The sequence below is a fragment of the Oncorhynchus mykiss genome, chromosome 2, assembly GCF_057628025.1.
Source record: "Oncorhynchus mykiss isolate SJ-2025 chromosome 2, ASM5762802v1, whole genome shotgun sequence".
Lineage (NCBI taxonomy): Eukaryota > Metazoa > Chordata > Actinopteri > Salmoniformes > Salmonidae > Oncorhynchus > Oncorhynchus mykiss.
In genome coordinates, this window is record NC_143023.1 from 77,487,261 (window position 1) to 77,512,015 (window position 24,755).

Consider the following 24,755-nt stretch of genomic DNA (forward strand, 5'->3'; position numbering starts at 1 on the left):
ACACACACACACACACACACACAGCTGTAATTCTCTCCAACACTCCAGAGGTACTCCTCAGAGGAAAGCCTTCTAAAGGGAACAGGCTCTAGAATGTATTCCTGAACAATGGATTCCCACACAATACCTACAGGGCAAACTCCCTCTGAGTGGAATAGGAACAGAAAATCCTCTTTATATCGGATACAGAATTACCAGCCAATGTATTAAATCAATTTAGCAACAGCGGAGGAGCGTGTGTGTGTGTATAAAGAAATACAAAACACACGCGCCTCATGGGAGTTTATGAAGCTAGCTCTCTAGTCCCATATGAGTCACCCATCAAAGGAAAACATGAAGCTACATCAAAATCTAAACACTTTTACACAAACAGCCCCGTATCAGTAATAGAGTATCCATACACCTAATCCCATGAATACCACCCCCTACCCAACCACTGCTGTCCTCAGTGAGCAGTGGACAGAGTATTGCTCTGTTTCTGCTTTGTTTCACACATCCTATCAGAGCAATCTCTTACAACAAATGTTTGTTTTTTTAACTCATTCATCAGTTTACTTAAAAGAAGGATATTTTTTAAATATATATATATATATATATATATATATATATATATATATATATAGGTCTATGTTTTGTACTATGGCGGCGCTTTCCGCGTCTGGATAAAGCTGTATAAATCCAATAAATTAATACATGAATAAATCAAGCAATTAATTATGATAGTAATTGAAATATATAGAAACAATGAATGTTTGTTCAAGCTTAACTGTGTTAAACAACAACCAAACAAAAATCTATGACACCACAACAACAGAGCAGAAATCCCAGCACAGTGGAAACACCACTTTAGTTCTGTAGCTCAGGATGATCTCTGTCCTCCACACCTCTCTCTCTCTCTCTCTCTCTCTCTCTCTCTCTCTCTACACTCTAATGCCCCCTACTGGTATCGAACAGTACTGTCATCTCATCAGACCGCTTCCACGACGATGACTGCCGCTGTTCTCAAACACTTGACCTGAACAGATTTGTTTGGATTCCAGTCTCTCACTCACTCACTCACTCTCTCCACCTCACTGCTCTCTCCAATTTTCTGCTCTCCACCTCTCTCTGCTCTCTCTCTCTCTGCTCTCTCTCTCTCTGCTCTCTCCACTTCTCTGCTCTCTCCACCTCTCTGCTCTCGCCACCTCTCTCCACCTCTCTGCTCTCTCCACCTCTCTGCTCTCTCCACCTCTCTGCTCTCTCCACCTCTCTGTTCTCTCTCCACCTCTCTGCTCTCTCCACCTTACTGCTCTCTCCACCTCACTGCTCTCTCCACCTCACTGCTCTCTCCACCTCTCTGCTCTCTCTCCACCTCTCTGCTCTCTCCACCTTACTGCTCTCTCTCGCTCTGCTCTTTCTCTGCTCTCTCTCTCTCTGCTCTCTCCACTTCTCTGCTCTCTCCACCTCTCTGCTCTCTCTGCTCTCTCCACCTCTCTGCTCTCTCCACCTCTCTGCTCCCTCCACCTCTCTGCTCTCTCCACCTCACTGCTCTCTCCACCTCACTGCTCTCTCCACCTCTCTGCTCTCTCCACCACACTGCTCTCTCTCTGCTCTCTCTCTCTCTGCTCTCTCTCAGCTCTCTCCACCTCTCTGCTCTCTCTTTCTTTGTTCTCTCTCTATCTGCCCTCTCCATCTCTCTGCTCTCTCCACCTCTCTGCTCTCTCCACCTCACTGCTCTCTCCACCTCACTGCTCTCTCCACCTCTCTGCTCTCTCCACCACACTGCTCTCTCTCTCTGCTCTCTCTCTCTCTCAGCTCTCTCCACCTCTCTGCTCTCTCTTTCTCTGCTCTCTCTCTATCTGCCCTCTCCACCTCTCTGCTCTCTCCACCTCTCTGCTCTCTCCACCTCACTGCTCTCTCCACCTCACTGCTCTCTCCACCTCTCTGCTCTCTCCACCACACTGCTCTCTCTCTCTGCTCTCTCTCTCTCTGCTCTCTCTCTCTCTCAGCTCTCTCCACCTCTCTGCTCTCTCTTTCTCTGCTCTCTCTCTCTCTGCCCTCTCCACCTCTCTGCTCTCTCCATCTCTCTGCTCTCTCCACTTCTCTGCTCTCTCTCTCTCTCTGCTCTCTCTCTGCTCTCTCCACCTCTCTGCTCTCTCTCTGCTCTCTCTCTCTCAGCTCTCTCCACCTCTCTGCTCTCTCTCTATCTGCCCTCTCCACCTCTCTGCTCTCTCCATCTCTCTGCTCTCTCCACTTCTCTGCTCTCTCTCTCTCTGCTCTCTCTCTGCTCTCTCCACCTCTCTGCTCTCTCTCTGCTCTCTCTCTCTCTCTGCTCTCTCTCTCTCTCTGCTCTCTCTCTGCTCTCTCTCTCTCTCCCTGCTGGTTCTGTTGGCAGAGCTGTGGTGTCTCTGACTCACCCTCAGTATGCCCTCTGGCTGTACAGCCTGGCACAAGGAAAGGGAGGGGAGGGGGGACATAGGGGTAGGAGAGGGGAACATGGGGGTACAGAAGAGAGTAGGGGTAAGGGGATAGGTTTTCGTGTGGGGAGTGCAGGGGCAGCCTAGTGTCTCTCCACGTGTGTCTGGTAGGAGGCCATTAGACAGAGACACACATGGGGCGTCACCTTGAAAAACCACTGACCCTACACTACTTTACTGCTACACAATTAAAGAGGTAGGGAGAGAAAGAGGGACGGGGGGGGGGGGGGGGGGAGAGATGGGGGAGAGAGTAGTTTCATAAAGAGCACTGACCCAAATGGCATTCAGTCGTTCTTCTCTGCAACAAAGGTCAGATAATCACACTCCTTTCTCCCCCCGTTCCCCCTCCCCATCTCTTTAACTCTGTTAAGTGCGTAATAACCACACAACAGAGCTTTGGGCCAGTAACCGAAAGGTCGTTGGTTCGAATCTACAAACCGGCAAGGTAGAAGGCAGTTAACCCCCAACAACAACTGCTCCCTGGGCACTTATTATGTGGACATGGATTCAGAGGGGTTGGGTTAAATGGACATGGATTAAGGCAGCCCCCCACACCTCTCTGATTCAGAGGGGTTGGGTTAAATGGACATGGATTAAGGCAGCCCCCCACACCTCTCTGATTCAGAGGGGTTGGGTTAAATGGACATGGATTAAGGCAGCCCCCCACACCTCTCTGATTCAGAGGGGTTGGGTTAAATGGACATGGATTAAGGCAGCCCCCCCACACCTCTCTGATTCAGAGGGGTTGGGTTAAATGGACATGGATTAAGGCAGCCCCCCACACCTCTCTGATTCAGAGGGGTTGGGTTAAATGGACATGGATTAAGGCAGCCCCCCACACCTCTCTGATTCAGAGGGGTTGGGTTAAATGGACATGGATTAAGGCAGCCCCCCACACCTCTCTGATTCAGAGGGGTTGGGTTAAATGTGAAAGACACATTTTGGTTGAACGTATTAAGTTATGCAACGGACTAGGTATCCCCCTTCCACATGTACAGTATTCACTCCATCCAGAGTCCTCGTCAAATAACATCTCTCCACTCTCCACGTTCTGTTGTAATTAAACACTCCATCCAGAAACCCTCCATCTCAGATCTCTTTGATCTGCTCTGAGTGGCCACAGAGAGGGAGGCCTCTCATTGTAGGAAAACTAGTTATTTGATTCTGAATGAGTCTTTGTGTTAATGTTATTATAGTACCAAAAAGTGTGCTGGAATGAACACAAACACACTGTTTACAGTCCTGCATCTAAACTGCAGTCCCGTGTGGTCAAAGAGGACCTAAACAACACCGGTACAAATTCATAGCTGAGAATGGTTCGATATATTCAAATATATCTTCATCACAATGTTAGCAATGCACACCATATCAGTAACGACTCTCATAAGATGAATATAGAGAGAGAGAAACAAATCTGTCAGAAAATAATAGGTCTAAAGAACCAAGACTACATCGATCTCTTTCTCTCTCTTTTCCGATAAGCTGTTTGCATGGACTTATTGTTTGTTAAGTGCAACTGGGACCTCTGCTCCTGCAGAGTAAAACACCCACACGATGCTTCAAAATAACAACAGCAGAAACGTCAATGGCATTATCAAATCATTAGTTTCCTCTCCAATACAAATGTTATGCACAGACACAGAGTAGCCAGCTCATATTCAATAGAAACATCTTATACCATTCACTCAGATCCACACACACCGATCCATCCAAACTATGTACCACACACATCAATGGCCTCTGTACCTAAAACAGTATCCCTCACACACTGGCTCAATATGGTTTGAGTGAGCAGAAAACAGAGGAGATGGGTACAGGGGGATAAAGGAGAGGGAGAGAGGGGAGATGGAGTGGGAAGGAGGGGAGGAAGGAGAGGGAGAAAGGGGAGATGGAGCAGGAGGGAGGGGGGAGACAGGGGGATAAAGGAGAGGGAGAGAGGGGAGATGGAGTGGGAAGGAAGGAAGGAGAGGGGAGGAAGGAGAGGGAGAAAGGGGATATGGAGCAGGAGGGAGGGGGGGAGTGGGATAGAGTGGGGATAAAGGAGAGGGAGATAGGGGAGATGGAGTGGGAAGGAGGGGAGGAAGGAGAGGGAGAAAGGGGAGATGGAGTGGGAAGGAGGGGAGGAAGGAGAGGGAGAAAGGGGAGATGGAGCAGGAGGGAGGGGGGAGAGACAGGGGGATAAAGGAGAGGGAGAGAGGGGAGATGGAGTGGGAAGGAGGGGAGGAAGGAGAGGGAGAGGGAGAAAGGGGAGATGAAGCAGGAGAGAGGGGGGAGAGACATAAAGGAGAGGGAGAGAGGGGAGATGAGGGGGGAGGGAGCGGGAGAGAGGGGGGTAAAGGAGCGGGAGAGAGGGGAGAAGGAGGAGAGGAAGAAAGGGGCTTATTATTTTTCCAGCGCAGCTCTCAAGGTGATAGCCCTGACATTGGCTGGCCAGACAGACCAATGAGACAGATAGACTACTCTCCATGTTAAACAGTAAAGTCTGGCCTGGACTAAAAACATACCTACTGTTTATCAGCAGATCTTTGTCGAACCAACCCCAGCCTAGGTCCATGCCCAAGTCTCAGCCCCAGCCCACGATTCAGCTCAGCTAGACTTGACAATTGTGTTCAATAGTTCTTTGATGCATGTGATTGAGAAAAGTATGGGGGGAAATCATATCAATATCGTATCATCGTATCACAGTGAACCCAAACTGTACTGTACAGTACATGTGCAGAACAATGTGGTGTGTGTGTGTGTGTGTGTGTGTGTGTGTGTGTGTGTGTGTGTGTGTGTGTGTGTGTGTGTGTGTGTGTGTGTGTGTGTGTGTGTGTGTGTGTGTGTGTGTGTGTGTGTGTATGTGTGTGTGTGTGTTCTAGAGCTAGGAGATCAGAGGTCAAGTAGAGCAGATCCCAGGTAGTTGATTGGCTAATGATGTCTAAGTGTAATGACTAATCAATGCGTGAATACATCAGCCTAATCTAATGGCCCAGGTGGGAGCCAGACAGCACTAGACGCATTGCACACATGATTGCGCCCAACAGGCAACAGTAATATAATCAATAAGACAGAGAGTGGCCAGACCCCATGGGGTCCCTCGTACAGAATCACCTGATCTACATGTATTTACAGTGGGAGGGAGGGAGGCAGAGAAGACTGGGGAAACAAGGGCATTTTACATTTTACTGGATTATAATCCTCATGAAAATGCAACTTTTAGAATTAAACCAATGTGATTTACCACTAGATGAGATAGTTGTTAGTAGGTAGGATAGGTGATGGACAGCGCGACACCAACTTAAGTGTCTACAGATCCGTAATACAGACAGGATAGAGACACATCAATATAGAGAAATGTAGAGAAGCTATACAAATGTAACACATACAGTACCAGTCAAAAGTTTGGATACACCTACTCATTCAAGGGTTTTTCTTTATTTTTACTATTTTATACATTGTAGAATTATAGTGAAGACATCAAAACTATGAAATAACACATATTGGAACATGTGGTAACCAAAAAGTGTTAAACAAATCAAAATATATTTTTATTGAGATTCTTCAAAGTAGCAACCCTATTGCTAAATGATGTAGATTACACTTCTATCTTTGAAACTTTTGTTTGTTTATTTCACTTGCTTTGGAAATGTAAACATATGTTTCCCATGCCAGTAAAACCACTTCAAATTGAATTGAGCCATGGCCACAGTAAGAGAGGAGGGGGGCTCCTGCCCAGACATACCAGACCAGAGGAGCAGAGAGGACAGACCTGTGTCAATACCACCACCACTATACTGCTGACACTACACTACACTGCACTACACTACACAGATCAGTCCATGTCAATGCGATAATGAGAGAGTGAGAAAAGGACAGTAAGAAACAGAGGAGGAGATGAAGAGGGACTGTATAGTACAAGATGGGATGACATTAACGGAGAGTCAGTGGGACAGAGTAAAGGTTTTTCCAATACCTGCACTATACAGTCTCTTCATCTCTCTGCTCCTCTCCGGACCCTTGATTTCCTGTGTTTATGTGGCATGCGGGTCGGGCCAGAACGATGCCAGTATCGCAATATTTTTTCCATGGCAAAAATGAAAACACAACTCTGACCAAATGATTTGGCACTTTAAACGCCTGCTGGATGTAAAAATCTTGTGAGCAATAGCTTGGAAAATAAATAAATGTGACTCGATGACAACAATGTTTATTTCCAACATTAGGGATGTTTTCTACAGAAGTTACATCCGCTTAATGTGTTTTGTTTCCTTGCCACGATACTAACAAGTACTGGTATCGTCCCGGCCCTACGTGTATGTGTGGTCAGTCAGTGCTAGGGCCTCTATCTGTGTTATTCATTAGCAGAGCGTGCCTTATAGAGTGAGGTGCAGTGTTTAAGTGGACCTGACGACAGATGGGAGAGACACAGAGAGGAGCAGGGGAGAAGTTTATAGTGGAGGCTACTGATTCATCTCTATTGATCTTCTCCCAGTGTGCATAGCAGAGAGGCCTTTTCTGTCTGCTAACTATATCACCTGGCACAAATACAGGATAACTCTCCAACACACACACACATCTTCTGTATTATAAAGGGCACACACATGCATGCATATGCAATTTAACTTATGAGTCTTTGTCTCAATTTCAGCAATTGGTCCTGGTATCATGACACAAGGCGAGGCCCAGATGCAGATGGTTGGAGTCTTAAAATGTTTATTAATCCAAAGGGGTAGGCAAGAGAACACACAAAGGGGTAGGCAAGAGAACACACAAAGGGGTAGGCAAGAGAACACACAAAGGGGTAGGCAAGAGAACACACAAAGGGGTAGGCGGACAAATATCTCGGCTGAGGGTACGCTGACCTGCTCTTGTTCAGGGAAGAGTGGAGGCTGATACCCCATGGAGCACTCGAAAGGGGAGCGTCCCGTGGCAAAACTGGGAAGGGTGTTCCGGGCATACTCCACCCAGACCAGTTGACGGCTCCAGGTAGTGGGGTTGGTTGAGACCAGGCACCTTAACGTGGTCTCCAGGTCTTGGTTGGCTCGCTCCGACCGACCGTTAGTTTGGGCTCGCTCCGACCGACCGTTAGTTCGCTCCGACCCAATAAGGGTGCAGAATGCCTTCCAGAACTGAGACGAGAACTGAGGACCCCGGTCGGAGACCATGTCCACCGGGAGTCCATTGATTCGGAAGACGTGCTGTGCAGATCCATAAGCTGGGCCATCTCCTTGGAAGAAGGTCGTTTGGGGAGAGGGATGAAATGGGTGGCCTTGGAGAACCGATCGACTACCGTCAGAATGACAGTGTTGCCATCAGACAGAGGGAGCCCAGTGACAAAGTCCAGAGATATATGAGACCAGGGACGATGAGGAACCGGTAGTGGCTGCAGGAGGCTCGGGTGGCTTCGAATCCTCTCGGGAAGAGCTACCTTCAGAAACTTCCAGATTCCCTTGGAGATGAATGCGCCATAGCAGGTGCACGAGTGTGCCCGAGACCAGACCTCCTCTCACTCCTCTCACACGTTCCCTTAGACGACCATCAATTTGAATGGTTAGAGCGATAAGGGAGTCGAGATCCATCGGAAATTCCCGAGCAGCTAGCCCATCCTTTACCTCCTCAGATAATCTCTGCAAAAAATTATCAAAAAGAGACTCCGGATTCCAGAAACTCTCGGCGGTCAACGTGTGAAAATCAACCGTGTATCTGCCACACTACGGGAGTTCTGATGTAAGTAAAGCAGTTTACTGGCTTCCTTTCTCTTGGAAACTGGAGACTCAAATACCTTTCTCACTTCTGCCATGAATTCTTTCAGATGACCACAAATGGCAGATAGTTGCTCCCAAACTGCCGTAGCCCAGGAGAGCGCCCTTCCTGACATTAGCGTAATAATATACGCCATCTTAGATCTGTCTGAAGGAAACAAAGATGGCTGTAGCTCAAAAATACCAGTACCAGGATTTCCCGAATATCGCTCCGGAGGAGGTAAGTGGGGTTCTCGGGGGCCTGGGGAGCCGACAAACTCACCACAGATGGGGGGGAAATGACTGGGTGATTGTTTTTTTAGAGGTGGCAGGCAGCCTCTGAGCTAACTCTCTGAATTGCTCCATAATAGCCTTTAACCCACGGTCGTGGCGTTCCGTCAAGGACCTGAGCCCTTCCTAAAGGCCCTGCATCAACTCCTCATGTCTCCCAATGGTGGCTCCCTGCAGGGAGACAGTGTGGCAGAGCTGGTCCAAGTCTGCTGGGTCTGTCATGGCCAGTTTGTTTATGGCCAGCATGATACAAGGCGAGACCCACATGCAGACACAGTCTTATAATGTTTAGTAATCCAAAGGGGTAGGCAAGAGAATGGTCGTGGACAGGCAAAAAGGTCAAAACCAGATCAGGGTCCAGGAGGTACAGAGTGGCAGACAGGCTCGTGGTCAAGGCAGGCAGAATGGTCAGGCAGGCAGGTACAGAGTCCAGAGAACAGGCAAGGGTCAAAACCAGGTGGAGTAGGAAAAGGAGAATAGCAAAAGGAGTACGGAACAAACACGCTGGGTGACTTGACTTAAACATACAAGATGAACTGGCACAGAGAGACAGGAAACACAGGGATAAATACACTGGCCCAGAGAGACAGGAAACACAGGGATAAATACACTGGCACAGAGAGACAGGAAACACAGGGATAAATACACTGGCACAGAGAGACAGGAAACACAGGGATAAATACACTGGCCCAGAGAGACAGGAAACAGGGATAAATACACTGGCCCAGAGAGACAGGAAACACAGGGATAAATACACTGGGGAGTATAAGTGACACCTGGAGGGGGTGGAGACAATCACAGGAACAGGTGAAACAGATCAGGGCGTGACACTGGTGAGTTTGATGTGAAACCGATGTAACATCCAGGCCAAACTGTATTTATGAAGTCCTTTATAACCCTCAGACAGACACTAAGGTGAAATATTACATTAATATGAACAACCATTAATTACTCCCTCTTCTCGCCACCTCTCTCCCCCTCTGATCTCTCTCTCTCGCTCTCCCTCTGTCTCCCTCCGTCTCCCTAATCCGTTCATGTGGGCAATAAGTGTATGCACCATGAGCACATTTCATTTCAGTGTGTGGTTTAGAGCGAGCCCAGAGGTGAGTCTTAATAAGGATCAATGGCACTTTATCTGGGCCGGCTTCCACTGCACAGCATGCAAATCACATAGCAACACTCTTGCAGGAAAAAAAATGGATTTAATTAAAACATGTAGAACCACAGGCTCTGGAAATTCAATTAAAGGATTTATGCAAAGGTTGGCTAGCTTTTTGTGTTGCAGTTTCCTGCTTCTGTAATGAGCTTTTCATATAAAAAAAAATCAATAGGTAATCTGGGCTGGGGGATCGGCTGCTTACGTACATTTTAGAAATCAATTTAAAAACATAGTCCATCAGCCACAGTGTCACAACAGAGAGGGGTGGGGGAGAGAGCGAAAGGGGTGATGGTTTCCCTCTTTACTCCTCGATGGGGTCAGGGGAGAGATATTGGCAGTGTGGGGGTGGATGGAGGGATAGAGTAAAAAAAAGAGAAGTCAGAATTGTATAGCCTGGTCTTTTCTCTGATCTGGGTCTTTATGTTAGAGAGTGGCTCCCTGGGTGTTTGAAGACTGTCCGGGCCTGACCTCCAGGTCGTGGGTACTTTAGGCCAACCTCGGCCTTAGAGGGCTGCAGGGCCTAATGGTCTCCCTGAGGTGTCTGGACCCTGGAGCTGGAGGAAGGTTAGATCTGTGAGGTGAGAGGTACAGCTGAAGTGGCCCTACTTTGAGCCTGTAGTTCTATTCCAGTGCTCTGTATCACTGTAGGGTATCTCCAGTGTGAATGAAGATGTTCTCTACCTGTGCTGCTCTTAATCAACTGTAATGACTTCATCCTAAGGAGCTGGCAGCTCATTACCCCCATTACAGCTGTAGAGGTCTGGGAGTGGAGGGACCTCTACCCCCCTCTATCTCTCTCTCCGCACGGCTGAGCACCACACAGACCGGCACAGAGAGGCTGTCACAGCCCACAGCAGAGCCAGGATGATAGGGCTAAGCTCTCCGCCTGGGTGTGTGTGACCTTAGACCTGACAGTGAGGAGATACACAGATACTGTAAAAACGCTGTCATTCTGTAGAGAGAAAAAAGAAACCATCACCTCTCTCTCTCTTTCACCATCTCTCCCTCAAACACTCTCTCTTTTCTCTCTCCCTCTCCCACCACTTCCATCTCTCTCAAGGTGATAGCTCTCAGAGTATCGCTCAGACAGTTCATTAGGTATCAGTGGTCAGTGGCCTGTGCACCTGGTTGAGTCATCTCCTAATAGCAGCAGAGCCCTCGTTACCCAGGACCAAGAAAGAGCGGAGAGACGGCAGGGGTCTAGGGTTAGAGACATAGAGAGAAGGAACGTGGTGCGGAGAGCAAAGCACAGAGGAGCTAGTTAAATGCTCTATCTTGTGTCTTCACTCAGAGAAACCCAGCTGAACTGTATAGTATATTATTGTCTGTCGGTCTGTCTGTCTGTCTGTCTGAGTGCTGGTCAGAAGTTTAGCCCTGCATATGTAAAAAGGTGGGCTGGCGCCCCAGGCTGAATGCTGGGTAATTATTAGTATTCTTAAACGCTAAGGTGCATGGTAGTGAGCACTGAAGGTACCACCACCCAAGGGATGGACATGTCTGATTGGACCAGAGAGACCGCTCAGAGTCTTTAACCACAACCCACCTCTTCTTCGACCATTAAAGTGGAGTGAAGTTGCCCCTAGACACTGGTCTAAGGTCAGTCTTGTGATTCCTCCCTAAAAGTTTAGTTAACAATCTGATTAGGGCAAGCTGATTCTAGATCGGTGAAAAAGGGCAACTTCTACCCTAAGCATATTAAGGAACTCCTGAAGAAGTAGAGAAGACTCCAGTCAACAAAATGTCCCAGAGACATGTCAACACTGCTGATTGACAAGACTGACTCAAGACTGAAAAGTTAAGTGCACAAACACACAACCACAATATGGCCTAAACTGTACATACAGACCCGACCAGAAGCCATGGATTACAGACAACATTCACACTGAGCTAAAGGGTAGAGCTTCCGCTTTCAAGGAGCGGGACTCTAACCAGGAAGCTTATTCAACACCACAGTGCCCTCAAAGCTCATCACTAAGCTAAGGACCCTGGGACTAAACACCTTCCTCTGAAACTGGATCCTGGACTTCCTGACGGGCCAACCACAGGTGGTAAGGGTATTGAACAACACATCCTCAACACAGGGGCCCCTCAGGGGTGAGTGCTCAGTCCCCTGCTGCACTCCCTGTTCAATCATGACTGCCCTGCCAGGAACAACTCCAACACCATCATTAAGTTTGCCGATGACACAACAGTGGTAGGCCTGATCACAGACAACGATGAGACAGCCTATAGGGAGGAGGTCAGAGACCTGACCGTGTGGTGCCAGGACAACAACCTCTCCCTCAACATGATCAAGATAAAGGAGATGATTGTGGACTACAGGAAAAGGAGGACTGAGCACGCCCCCATTTTCATCGACGGGGCTGTAGTGGAGCAGGTTGAGAGCTTCAAGTTCCTTGGTGTCCATATCACCAACAAACTAACATGGTCCAATCACACCAAGACAGTCATGAAGAAGGCACAACAAAGCCTATTCCCCCTCAAGAGACTGAAAAGATTTGGCATGGGTCCTCAGATCTTCAAAAAGGTTTTACAGCTGCACCATCGAGAGCATCCTGATGGGTTGCATCCCTGTCTGGTATGGCAACTGCTCAGCCTCCAACCGCAAGGCACTACAGAGTGTAGTTTGTACGGCCCAGCACATCACCGGGGCCAAGCTTCCTGCCATCCAGGACCTCTATACCAGGCGGTGTCAGAGGAAGGCCCCAAAATGTGTCAAAGACTCCAACCACCCTAGTCATAGACTGTTCTCTCTGCTACCGCATGGCAAGCGGTACCGGAGCGCCAAGTCTAGGTCCTAGAGGCTTCTAAACAACTTCTACCCCCAAGCCATAAGACTCCTGAACATCTAATCAAATGGCTACCCAGACTATTTGCATTGCCCCCCCTCTCTCTACGCTGCTACTATCTGTTATTTTCTATGCATAGCCACTTTAATAACCTACATGTACATAATTACCTCAATTACCTCGACACCGGTGCCCCCGCACATTGACTCTGTACCGGTACCCCCTGTATATAACCCCACTATTGTTATTTACTGCTGATCTTTAATCATTTGTTATTCTTATCTCCTTCTTTTTTGGGGGTATTTTCTTAAAACTGCATTGTTGGTTAAGGGCTTGTAAGTAAGCATTTCACAGTAGGTTCTACACCTGTTGTATTCGGCGCATGTGACAAATACAATTTGATTTGAACTGTAGAGCTAGACAGTAGACAGGCGTTCGTTCACCCAGAATGATCTATATTCCGTTTTCCTCACATCAAAGTGCTAGAGATAAGAGCTGTGTTTGGCCTCTTACACACACGCACTCACCCACCCATACTGGCTAGAGTATTGAGTTGTTATAACCACATTTAAGAACAGAGTGAAACTCTCCCTGTAAAGAACTTGGATTATCTATAAGCGGGAAACAGTGGGCCAGGCGTGGCCGCACGATCTCTGATAAGCAGATGAAGGCATAGGGAGTGGAACATGATGTTAGTGAGTGATCGTCTGGCTGATTAAAACGTCATGGCTCTTTATAGATGCCTCTCTCCACTCTGATCACAGTGAGGGGGGGGCTGCAAATCCCTACTATGATATTAACAATAATGTTTTATATTCTCCTCAGATGACTGCTCTACATATAGAAGCCACTGAAATACACCATTAATAATATTTATTTTTAATGACAAAAGATCACAGAATTTCTTCATTAATATGAGTGTATGGGCCGACATTAAATAACGATGCATATAAAGCACTGAACTAGGCTATATACAGTACAACATTCTGTGAGAGGATCTAATGATCCAAGATGTTTCCGTGATTGTCCGTACTTTGTGTGTGTGTGTGTGTGTGTGTTTGTGTTTTTGTGTGCAAGCGTGTGTGTGTGTGTGTGTGTCTGTTTGTGTGTGCGAGCGTGTGTGTGTACAGGCTTGAGTAATTTGCACAACAGACACACACTGGGACTTTTTGATCATTCTTTGGGGAGTCGACATTCTGCTTATGTTTGCATTCTGGAACAATCTCCACGGATCCCATAAGCGAAGGCTAGCAATTAAAACGATAGCATCTTCATATCCCCACTCACAATAACTGAAATAATAGCACTGTTTTATTAAGCCTTAATGTGGGGGTAAGAGGGGGTCTGGAGTGTTAAAGAGGATACACATTCAGATGCCTTATTTAAATCTGCGGTTGATAACAGCAAATGCTCGGCTTAAAGGTGTGTGGTGCTCGTGTGTGTGTGTGTGGTCTTTATCAGACACAGGACGTTAAGCTAAATCCTGTGTCAGCACACCAGTATTTAATAACAGCACTAGCTACCTTTGTCCTTTAATATTTACAAACATCTACACCACCGTTAGTTAATTAACCACATGTATGAAAAACTAGGCTGCTAATTGCAACTGGGTGCTCAGAAGTCCAAAACAGTTAGAAGCCCCCCTCCCCTACCCCACACACTGCCATAATAGCCCTAAAACATGATGTATTCCATACACATCTCTTTTTGGTCTCATACTATTTTAAACAAGTACCTTTCTTGGAAAACACCATAGGAACTCAGTTTAGTTCCGCTGAAAGTAAGTAGATCTCAGAGCATGTTACTATCTGTGCAAAGGGAATAAGGGGTTGTTTTGTTAGACTTCAGTGTGGCTTTTGACATTATTGATCGTAGTCTGCTGCTGGAAAAACGTATGTGTTATGGCTTTATACCCCCTGCTATATTGTGGATAAAGAGTTACCTGTCTAACAGAACACAAGAAGGTGTTCTTTAATGGAAGCCTCTCCAACATAATCCAGGTAGTATCAGGAATTCCCCAGGGCAGCTGTTTAGGCACCTTACTTTTTTAAATCTTTACTAACAACATGCCATTGGCTTTGAGTAAACTCAACAAAGAGCTGCAGTTAGTTTCAGAATGGGTGGCAAGGAATAAGTTAGCTGTCACGACTTCGACCGAAGGTGGCTCCCCTTCCCGTTCGGGTGGCGCTCGGCGGTCGTCGTCACCGGCCTACTAGCTGCCACTGATTATTTTCTCTCCCTCCTTATGTGTTTATTGAGTACACCTGTTTTGAGTTGGTTGTAATTAGTGAGGCTTTATTAGTCAGCCGGCCCGCCTGTTTCTTTGTGCGGGATTGATTATTGTAACCCTGGTGTTTGCTATAGATTACGTGTTTGTGTATTTAGTGCTAGACTGTTTTCGTTCCCTGTGTCTGGGGCATTTGGTTTGAGCACCCGAAAGTGGGGTGGCCGTGGTTCACCGTGTGTGCATTAAAGTAGCACTTTATTGAACTCTCTGCTTTCCTGCGCCTGATTTCACCCTCACGATACCCAGGACCTTACATTAGCCCTAAATATTTAAACGACTAAAAGCATTGTATTTGGGACAAATTATTCACTAAACCCTAAACCTCAACTAAATCTTGTAAAGAATAATGTGTAAATTGAGCAAGTTGAGGAGACTAAACTGTTTGGACTGACCCTGGATTGTAAACTGTCACGGTCAAAACATGTTGACAGCTAAGAAGGGGAGAAGCCTGTCCTTAATAAAGCGCTGCTCCCATTTCTCGACAACACTATCAACAAGGCAGGTCCTACAGGCCCTAGTTTGGTCGCACCTGGACTATGGATCAGTCGTGTGGTCAGGTGCCACAAAGAGGGACTTAGGATAATTGCAATTGGCTCAGAACAGGGCAGCATGGCTGGCCCTTAAATGTGCACGGAGAGCTAACATTAATAATATGCATGTAAATCTCTCATGGCTCAAAGTGGAGGAGAGATTGACTTCATCACTACTTGTTTTTATAAGAAGTGTTGACAAGCTGAATGCACAGAGGTGTCTGTTTAAACTACTAGCACACAGCTCAGACACCCATACATACCCCACAAGACATGCCACCAGAGGACTCTTCACAATCCCCAAGTCCAGAACAGACTATGTGAGGTGCACAGTACAACATAGAGCCATGACTACATGGAACTCTATTCCACATCAGGTAACTGATGCAAGTAGTAAAATTAGATGTAAAAAACAGGTAAAAATACACCTTATGGAACAGAGGGGACACTGAAGAGACACACACACAGGTACAGACACACGCATATGCACACGGGTGCTAGCACACACCCTCTACACACACATGCATTGTAATATTGTTGTATAGCGATATCATACATTTTGTGTTGTCGGTGTGTGGTGGTGTGACAGTGTTCTATGTCTTATCTTTTGTTTTATGTTTAACATAAGTTACTTAATGTGTTTGGATCCCAGGAAGACTAGCAGCAGCTAATGGGGAACAATAATAACATAGGAAAAAGATAGAGGAAGAGGGGCAGAGATTATGAGAGAGAGAGGAAGAGGGGCAGAGATTATGAGAGAGAGAGAGAGAGAGAGAGAGAGAGAGAGAGAGAGAGAGAGAGAGAAAGAGAGAGAGAGAGAGAATACAGGCTTATTGGGGATCATAGAGAGCCAACAGGTAGCTGCACCACTCAGATAATAGTGGAGCAGGGGAAACAGAATAGTGTGTAGTGAAACCTGCTGAGAAGCATCTCTGCGGAGAGAGAACAGTCAGCAGAGACACACGTCTGCCTGACTCCCTTTGTCCGTCCAACATCATTCATCACAACCACACTTCACTAAAATACCTCTTCTCTCCACATCCCATCCTGCCTGCAGTGAAAACACTAGATAGATAAAGGATGACAAAGGGGCTAATGCACTGATGTAATAGTCTAACTAAAGCATACATCACAGTAGCATATGGCCTCCAGGGTAGTGGCAGGACTAGTAGAGAAGCCTTGTAGACTAGGAGCCTGTGTGTGTTTGGTCTATAGATTAGTAGAGAAGCCTTGTAGACTAGGAGCCTGTGTGTGTTTGGTCTATAGATTAGTAGAGAAGCCTTGTAGACAAGGAGCCTGTGTGTGTTAGGTCTATAGATTAGTAGAGAAGCCTTGTTGACTAGGAGCCTGTGTGTGTTTGGTCTATAGATTAGTAGAGAAGCATTGTAGACTCGGAGCCTGTGTGTGTTAGGTCTATAGATTAGTAGAGAAGCATTGTAGACTAGGAGCCTGTGTGTGGTAGGTCTATAGATAGGTAGAGAAGCCTTGTAGACTAGGAGCCTGTGTGTGTTAGGTCTATAGATTAGTAGAGAAGCATTGTTGACTAGGAGCCTGTGTGTGTTAGGTCTATAGATTAGTAGAGAAGCCTTGTAGAATAGGAGCCTGTGTGTGTTAGGTCTATAGATTAGTAGAGAAGCCTTGTAGACTCGGAGCCTGTGTGTGTTAGGTCTATAGATTAGTAGAGAAGCCTTGTAGACTCGGAGCCTGTGTGTGTTAGGTCTATAGATTAGTAGAGAAGCCTTGTAGACAAGGAGCCTGTGTGTGTTAGGTATATAGATTAGTAGAGAAGCCTTGTAGACTAGGAGCCTGTGTGTGTTTGGTATATAGATTAGTAGAGAAGCCTTCTAGACTCAGATCCTGTGTGTGATAGGTCAATAGATTAGTAGAGAAGCCTTGTAGACTAGGAGCCTGTGTGTGTTAGGTCTATAGATTAGTAGAGAAGCCTTGTAGACTAGGAGCCTGTGTGTGTTAGGTCTATAGATTAGTAGAGAAGCCTTCTAGACTCAGATCCTGTGTGTGTTAGGTCAATAGATTAGTAGAGAAGCCTTGTAGACTAGGAGCCTGTGTGTGATAGGTCAATAGATTAGTAGAGAAGCCTTGTAGACTAGGAGCCTGTGTGTGATAGGTCAATAGATTAGTAGAGAAGCCTTGTAGACTAGGAGCCTGTGTGTGTTAGGTCTATAGATTAGTAGAGAAGCCTTGTAGACTAGGAGCCTGTGTGTGGTAGGTCAATAGATTAGTAGAGAAGCCTTGTAGACTAGGAGCCTGTGTGTGTTAGGTCTATAGATTAGTAGAGAAGCCTTGTAGACTAGGAGCCTGTGTGTGTTAGGTCAATAGATTAGTAGAGAAGCCTTGTAGACTAGGAGCCTGTGTGTGTTAGGTCTATAGATTAGTAGAGGATAAATCACAGTGGGAGCTTTATAATTCACATCATCAGCATGTGACTATTACAGAAACAACACACCATGGTAATGACAATGTATATATTGTAACATTTCAGTAATAAGACATAAGTATGTTATAATTGTTGTTTCCCTGAACAATCTCCTGTGTGCAAATACCAATATAGCATAAAAAGAAAGGCATACATTGAGATTGAGTTGTAAAATAACGTATGGCGATAATATGAGAAGTGTATAGAGAGAGGGGACATAGAGAAGAGTGTGTGTCAAATCTGCTAATATAACATTGAATATATGATAATTCATGGCTAAAACATCTATGATTGAAAAGCCATATGTGAGCAATTTAGTACAGAGAGTCGTAGCTATACTACCTTATACTATACCGTAACACTATAGTCTCAGAGCAGTATGGGTTTATCTACCCTATACTATACCGTAACACTATAGTCTCAGAGCAGTATGGGTTTATCTACCCTATACTATACCGTAACACTATAGTCTCAGAGCAGTATGGGTTTATCTACCCTATACTATACCGTAACACTATAGTCTCAGAGCAGTATGGGTTTATCTACCCTATACTATACCGTAACACTATAGTCTCAGAGCAGTATGGGTTTATCTACCCTATACTATACCGTAACACTATAGTCTCAGAGCAGTATGGGTTTATCTACCCTATACTATACCGTAACACTATAGTCTCAGATAAGTATGGGTTTATCTACCCTCACGAGGAGAAGAGTGGACACACTCTTAGAACTAAACTAACAAAGACAGGACGAGGAGGAAAAGAGGAAAAACAAGCCAGTGAATCTTTCTCCATCTCTGTGAAAGTCACACTCTCTCACTGAACCCTGACTGCTCTAGAGATCCTTCCTTTTCCTTTCCCCCATCCTTCCCTCTCTTCTTCTCTCGCAGATAGATGCCAAGACTAATATTTGGACTAACGAAGGACAGTTGAGACTACAGAATAAAGTATGAGGACCATGAAGAGTAGCATCTACTCTTTCCACACTCTCTAAAACAACCAGTCTGTTCAAGTAGGCGTACAGCAAATAACATTCAATAACCAAGTAGCCATCTATTAAATAACACAAACAACTCATTCAATAACCAAGTAGCCATCTATTAAATAACACAAACAACTCATTCAATAACCATCTATTAAATAACACAAACAACTCATTCAATAACCATCTATTAAATAACACAAACAACTCATTCAATAACCATCTATTAAATAACACAAACAACTCATTCAATAACCATCTATTAAATAACACAAACAACTCATTCAATAACCATCTATTAAATAACACAAACAACTCATTCAATAACCATCTATTAAATAACACAAACAACTCATTCAATAACCATCTATTAAATAACACAAACAACTCATTCAATAACCATCTATTAAATAACACAAACAACTCATTCAATAACCAATAACCATCTATTAAATAACACAAACAACTCATTCAATAACCAATAACCATCTATTAAATAACACAAACAGCTCAAAGTGTCATATCTCCCACACAGCCATGCAATATGGTGATACCTTAGCATCAGAAGTGTAATCGGTCTGTCTCCTTACCATAGACTTGGTGAAGGGGCGAGCCAGGGTGAAGAACAGGGTCATCAGCCACCAGCTACGATGGATGGCCGTGTACATCATGTTCCCAGGGTGCACTGCATTGCAGGTGACCCCGTGGAGCGAGAGGCGTCGGTGGAGCTCGTTAGAGAACAGGAGGTTACACAGCTTGGCCCGGTTGTAGGCCAGCATGGACCAGTAGTCCTTCTGAGGAGGAGACAGCACAGCCAGGTCCACCTTACCACACTGGTCCAGCAGGTCTGTAAACCTGGGGAAAGAGGAACCAAGATTAACTTTATGTACCTAGTAAAGTTTTCATTTTACAGGAACAAGTCAAGGATCGAGTATTTTAAGGTTAACTTTAATGAAAGTACACTTGAATTCCATAGACCAGTGCTCTCCAACCCTGTTCCTGGAGATCTACCGTCCTGTAGGTTTTCACTCCAACCCTAATCTAGCACACCCGATTCTAATAACTAGCTGGATGATAAGGTGAATCAGGTCAGTTACCACTGGAGTGAAACTCTTCAGGCACAGGGTTGTAGAGTCCTTCCATAGACTATAGACATTTAAAATATAAGTAGAAAAGTAAATGTGTGCATCGGTGCTGTAGTTACTATAGCAGCAGAAGTGTGGTTCTGGCTGAATACAAATCTAATGCGTGACAGGATGTTTTTTAATTGCCTGCGACAGAGCAGTTAAAGCCCAGATGTTTGACAAGGCTCTTGAACATTACACCGCTCGCTAGGTTATTATGCAGTCACAATAACACAGAGACACACCGCAGTCAAACACACTCCCTCCTCCTCCCTCAAAATGTGTGTGTGTTTCTGTCTGTTTGTGGTTGTGTGCATCTACATCTTAATCCAGTCATTAGAAACCCACCAATCAACATGTCACCTGATTTCCTTGTTGTGATTTTCCAAGCTGCCTGCCTGGCGTTTGCTTACCGTCCCCTCTCCGCTACATCCTTGCTTGGCTAAATTACAACATCTGCAGGCTTTATATTTCATGTGAAGAAACTTCACAACTGCTTTAGCGCTTGGTAGGGTTAATAAATCACTTGGCAATACATATTTTTCTCTCAAAGCAAGTTTCTTGACATTTAATAATACAATATGCTTGCGTCTGTCAAGATTTAAATAAGGTTACACTGATTTCATAGTGACCTACACCACATTGTCAACACTGTAAAATGTCTGTCATTTAAGTTCAGAAAACAGCACAAATAGAAACATTCCTGGCTTTTACTTAGACATAAAGAGCACATATAGATAGTTTATGGACACCATTTCAGCCATCTAACCGTAACCCTTTCACCGAGAGTGTAATAGGGGGTTTAAAATACAGTGTAACAGAGAGATTTAATACAATATTTTCTCTCCTGATCTTTGAGAAGGTCTAATGCACTTATTAGTATTGTGTCAATTACACTGCAGACCCTGGTGTTGGGGGGTGATAACGTTTTCTGCCTTTTCCCTCATCCCTATTCCTCTCTGTCTCCATCCCTTCATACCTCCATCTCACCCACATTGTCTGCTATACTCTGTAGGTCACAACTTTACATTACAACAGGGGGCTTAGGGAGTATAATCTACAACCAGGTCAGGGGTCAGACTGAAAGCCTGTTAGGGAGAGGCTAAGTGAAATAACCAGGAAGTCACGGGAAATAACACACAAACAGAAAAGTGAGTAACTTCAACGGATGCAATATAGGTGTGGAATGGAGCGGGCAGAATGGCAGATGTAATATCAGATATGGTCTCTATCCCCTCTTCTATTCTGGACTAGTCTGTAACTGACTCTCTTTTCTGGCTAAGCCCTCTTTGAAGGGGTTAGGCACCATTGATTAGGGATGGGAGAGGAGGGTGAGACTGGGGGGAGAATAGGATGGAGGAACACTGGAGGGGATGGGAGAGGAGGGTGAGACTGGGGGGAGAATAGGATGGAGGAATACTAGAGGGGATGGGAGAGGAGGGTGAGACTGGGGGGAGAATAGATTGGAGGAATACTGGAGAGGAGGGTGAGACTGGGGGGAGAATGGGATGGAGGAATACTGGAGAGGAGGGTGAGACTGGGGGGAGAATAGGATGGAGGAATACTGGAGGGGATGGGAGAGGAGGGTGAGACTGGGGGGAGAATAGGATGGAGGAATACTGGAGGGGATGGGAGAGGAGGGTGAGACTGGGGGGAGGATATGATGGAGGAATACTAGAGGGGATGGGAGAGGAGGGTGAGACTGGGGGGAGAATAGATTGGAGGAATACTGGAGAGGAGGGTGAGACTGGGGGGAGAATGGGATGGAGGAATACTGGAGAGGAGGGTGAGACTGGGGGGAGAATAGGATGGAGGAATACTGGAGGGGATGGGAGAGGAGGGTGAGACTGGGGGGAGAATAGGATGGAGGAATACTGGAGAGGAGGGTGAGACTGGGGGGAGAATAGGATGGAGGAATACTGGAGGGGTTGGGAGAGGAGGGTGAGACTGGGGGGAGAATAGGATGGAGGAATACTGGAGGGGATGGGAGAGGAGGGTGAGACTGGGGGGAGAATAGGATGGAGGAATACTGGAGGGGATGGGAGAGGAGGGTGAGACTGGGGGGAGGATATGATGGAGAAATACTAGAGGGGATGGGAGAGGAGGGTGAGACTGGGGGGAGAATAGATTGGAGGAATACTGGAGAGGAGGGTGAGACTGGGGGGAGAATGGGATGGAGGAATACTGGAGAGGAGGGTGAGACTGGGGGGAGAATAGGATGGAGGAATAAAGCAGGGGATGGGTGGGGAGAGACAAAGATATGGGGAAATATGTAGAAAGGAAGCGAAAAGAGGAGAGGGGAAATTGGAGGGATGGAAAGAAGAGAAACATGGCAAGAGGAAAGGGCCTGCTCTCGTTGTAACTTATTAAACAGGTCCTGTATCAATAATATGTTGTCATTTCACTTTCTTTCAAATCACACTTCACTCTCCCTGTCAGGGTACGGGAGCTGACAACTTGTGAATATGAGTCTCATGACTGTAGTTGACTAATTGGTCAGCTAGAATAACTCTGCCAGGGGCATTGTGATTGGCTGACTGTAGCCAGGATCAATGTGTCCCATGCAAACGGACTGCCTCTGATACATACGGGGCAACATACTGTAGGAGTACTCCTTCCCTCCCTCCCACCCTCCCTCCCACCCAAGTTAAAGTATCCCAGTGAGAGAATAAATAAACATAAATATGGGTGTATTTACAATGATGTTTGTTCTTCACTGGTTGCCCTTTTCTTGTGGCAACAAGTCACAAATCTTGCTGCTGTGATGGCACACTGTGGTTTCACCCAATAGATATGGGAGTTTATCAAAATTGGGTTTGTTTTCAAATTCTTTGTGGGTCTGTGTAATCTGAGGGAAATATGTGTCTCTAATATTATGGCCATACATTTGGCAGGAGTGCAGGAAGTGCAGCTCAGCTTCCACCTCATTTTGTGGGCAGTGTGCACATAGTCTGTCTTCTCTTGAGAGCCAGGTCTGCCTAAGGCAGCCTTTCTCAATGGCAAGGCTATGCTCACTGAGATTTAATGGCAGGGCCCAGGTCTGACAGAATCTGTACAGAAGATGTAGATGCTGCTGTAGGCCCTCCTTTGTTGGGGACAGAAGCACCAGATCATCAGCAAACAGTAGACATTTGACTTTAGATTGTAGTAGGGTGAGGCCGGGTGCTGCAGACTGTTTTAGTGCCCTCGCCAATTCTTTTACATGTATGTTGAATAGGGTGTGGCTTAAGCTGCATCCCTGTCTCACTCCACGGTCCTGTGGAAAGAAATATGTGTGAATGGATTGGGGTGATCAGTCCTTGGTTCCAAATATTGGGGAAGATGCCAGAGCTAAGGATGATGTTAAAGAGTTTAAGTATAGCCAATTGGAATTTGTGGTCTGTATATTTTACAGTTTGTATTTTGTCCTGTAGTTCATCTAATGTAATTGGAGAATCCAGTGGGTTCTGGTAGTCTTTAATAGTTGATTTTGAGATTTGATCATGTATATGTATATAGTGTTGTCATGACGTTGGCCTGTGGGTAAGGTTTATGACCTCACCCCATAAATACCTTTCTCCCTTCTCTCTCTCTCTGACTCTACTGAGGGACTCTTGAATGGCCTTTGTTAAACATAGAGAGTCTGGGAACATCAAACAAGTGGGGGGGAAAGGAACCATATTTCGATAATAGAACCAGTTGAAAATATGCATTGGTACTTAATGAATATGACGTCAGTTCGGTTGTCATCTGAGACATTATGACTGATGAAGGAACGACCTAAACTGTATCTGGGAAAGTCTACACATTCTAGTTATCAGATTCACATGGAATTGTTGTGCAATTTAAATGCAATTTAAATGAAACTATTTGTGAAAAGATTCAATGTAATTTTAGCTTCCAAATGAGAGAATTGGGTTTTCTGCTCAATCAGTGGCCCGCCCCTGTGAAGAGACATGGGTTATAAACTATGAAACACACCCTTCTCTCCCTCCACTATATAAGCCCTTGAAAATGTAACCTTCTGTTCCGGGTAAATTAGGATGACGGTCCGATGTCAGAAGGATTCAGATAATAACTACAGAACGAAGCCAACCTCAGCGTGAGCTTTGGTTGTGAATGGTATGAACTCTTATTCACTACAGAAGTGATACCTCCTAGCCGTTGAGTTAGCAGTGGCCGCCGTAAACGTGGGCTAGGAAAGGACGGATGATGTATCCCGTCTACCACACAACGACAACACTGCAACGTGTCCCGTTCACCACCAGTGACATTCTTCCGAGGACAGGAAGATCTCTGTTGGCCAACATGACCAGCATCTACGACCAACCTCCCGAAGCGCAGCTCAGAGAAAATATTTATTGCATTTTCCTTTTCCAAATGGGCGGTAATTTAGCATGCATAAGATACTGTATTTACGATAGCATGGCTTCTCCCTTTGTTTCTCAGTCTTCCCGCTCTTTCACCCAACCCTCTTTTCTTTGTGTAACCAGCTGTCATATCTGTTCCATCCGCTAGAGACGTTTTCCTTTATGACATAATTTGTAATCAAGGTATTATTCATTCTGTGTATATGTAATTCTGTGTGATTAGTTAGGTATTTAGTAAATAAATAATTAAACTCAATTTTGTATTGCTGAATAGAATAGCATGTCATATCACTTAATCCGGCATAGCCAAAGACATGACAGTGTTTTACAATTTTCCAAGAAATGGTTAGTCTATGGATTCTTCAATTACTTTGAGCTGATTTCTGACATGCTGTTCCTTCTTTTTTTCCTCTCTCTCTCAGTCTCTCTCTGTCTCTCTCTGTCTCTCTCTGTCTCTCTCTCTGAGCCCTAGGACCATACCTCAGGACTACCTGGCCTGATGACCCTTGGCCGTCCCCGTGGTCACGCTGCTGATCCAGTTTCTGCTGTTTTGCCTGTGGCTATGGAACCATGACCTGTTCACCAGACGTGGTACCTTACCCTGGACCTGCTGTTTTCGACTCCTCTCT

General features: G+C 45.7%; 1 protein-coding gene across 1 annotated transcript in view; it reads right to left on the reverse strand.

Annotated features, from left to right (window-relative positions):
• Positions 1–24,755, reverse strand: part of wwox (WW domain containing oxidoreductase) — a 275,568-nt gene that overhangs the window by 151,840 nt on the left and 98,973 nt on the right. The window contains exon 8 of the mRNA XM_021572694.3: positions 19,244–19,508. Within this exon, the coding sequence (XP_021428369.1) occupies positions 19,244–19,508 (265 nt within the window). The remainder of the gene's footprint in view (positions 1–19,243; positions 19,509–24,755) is intronic.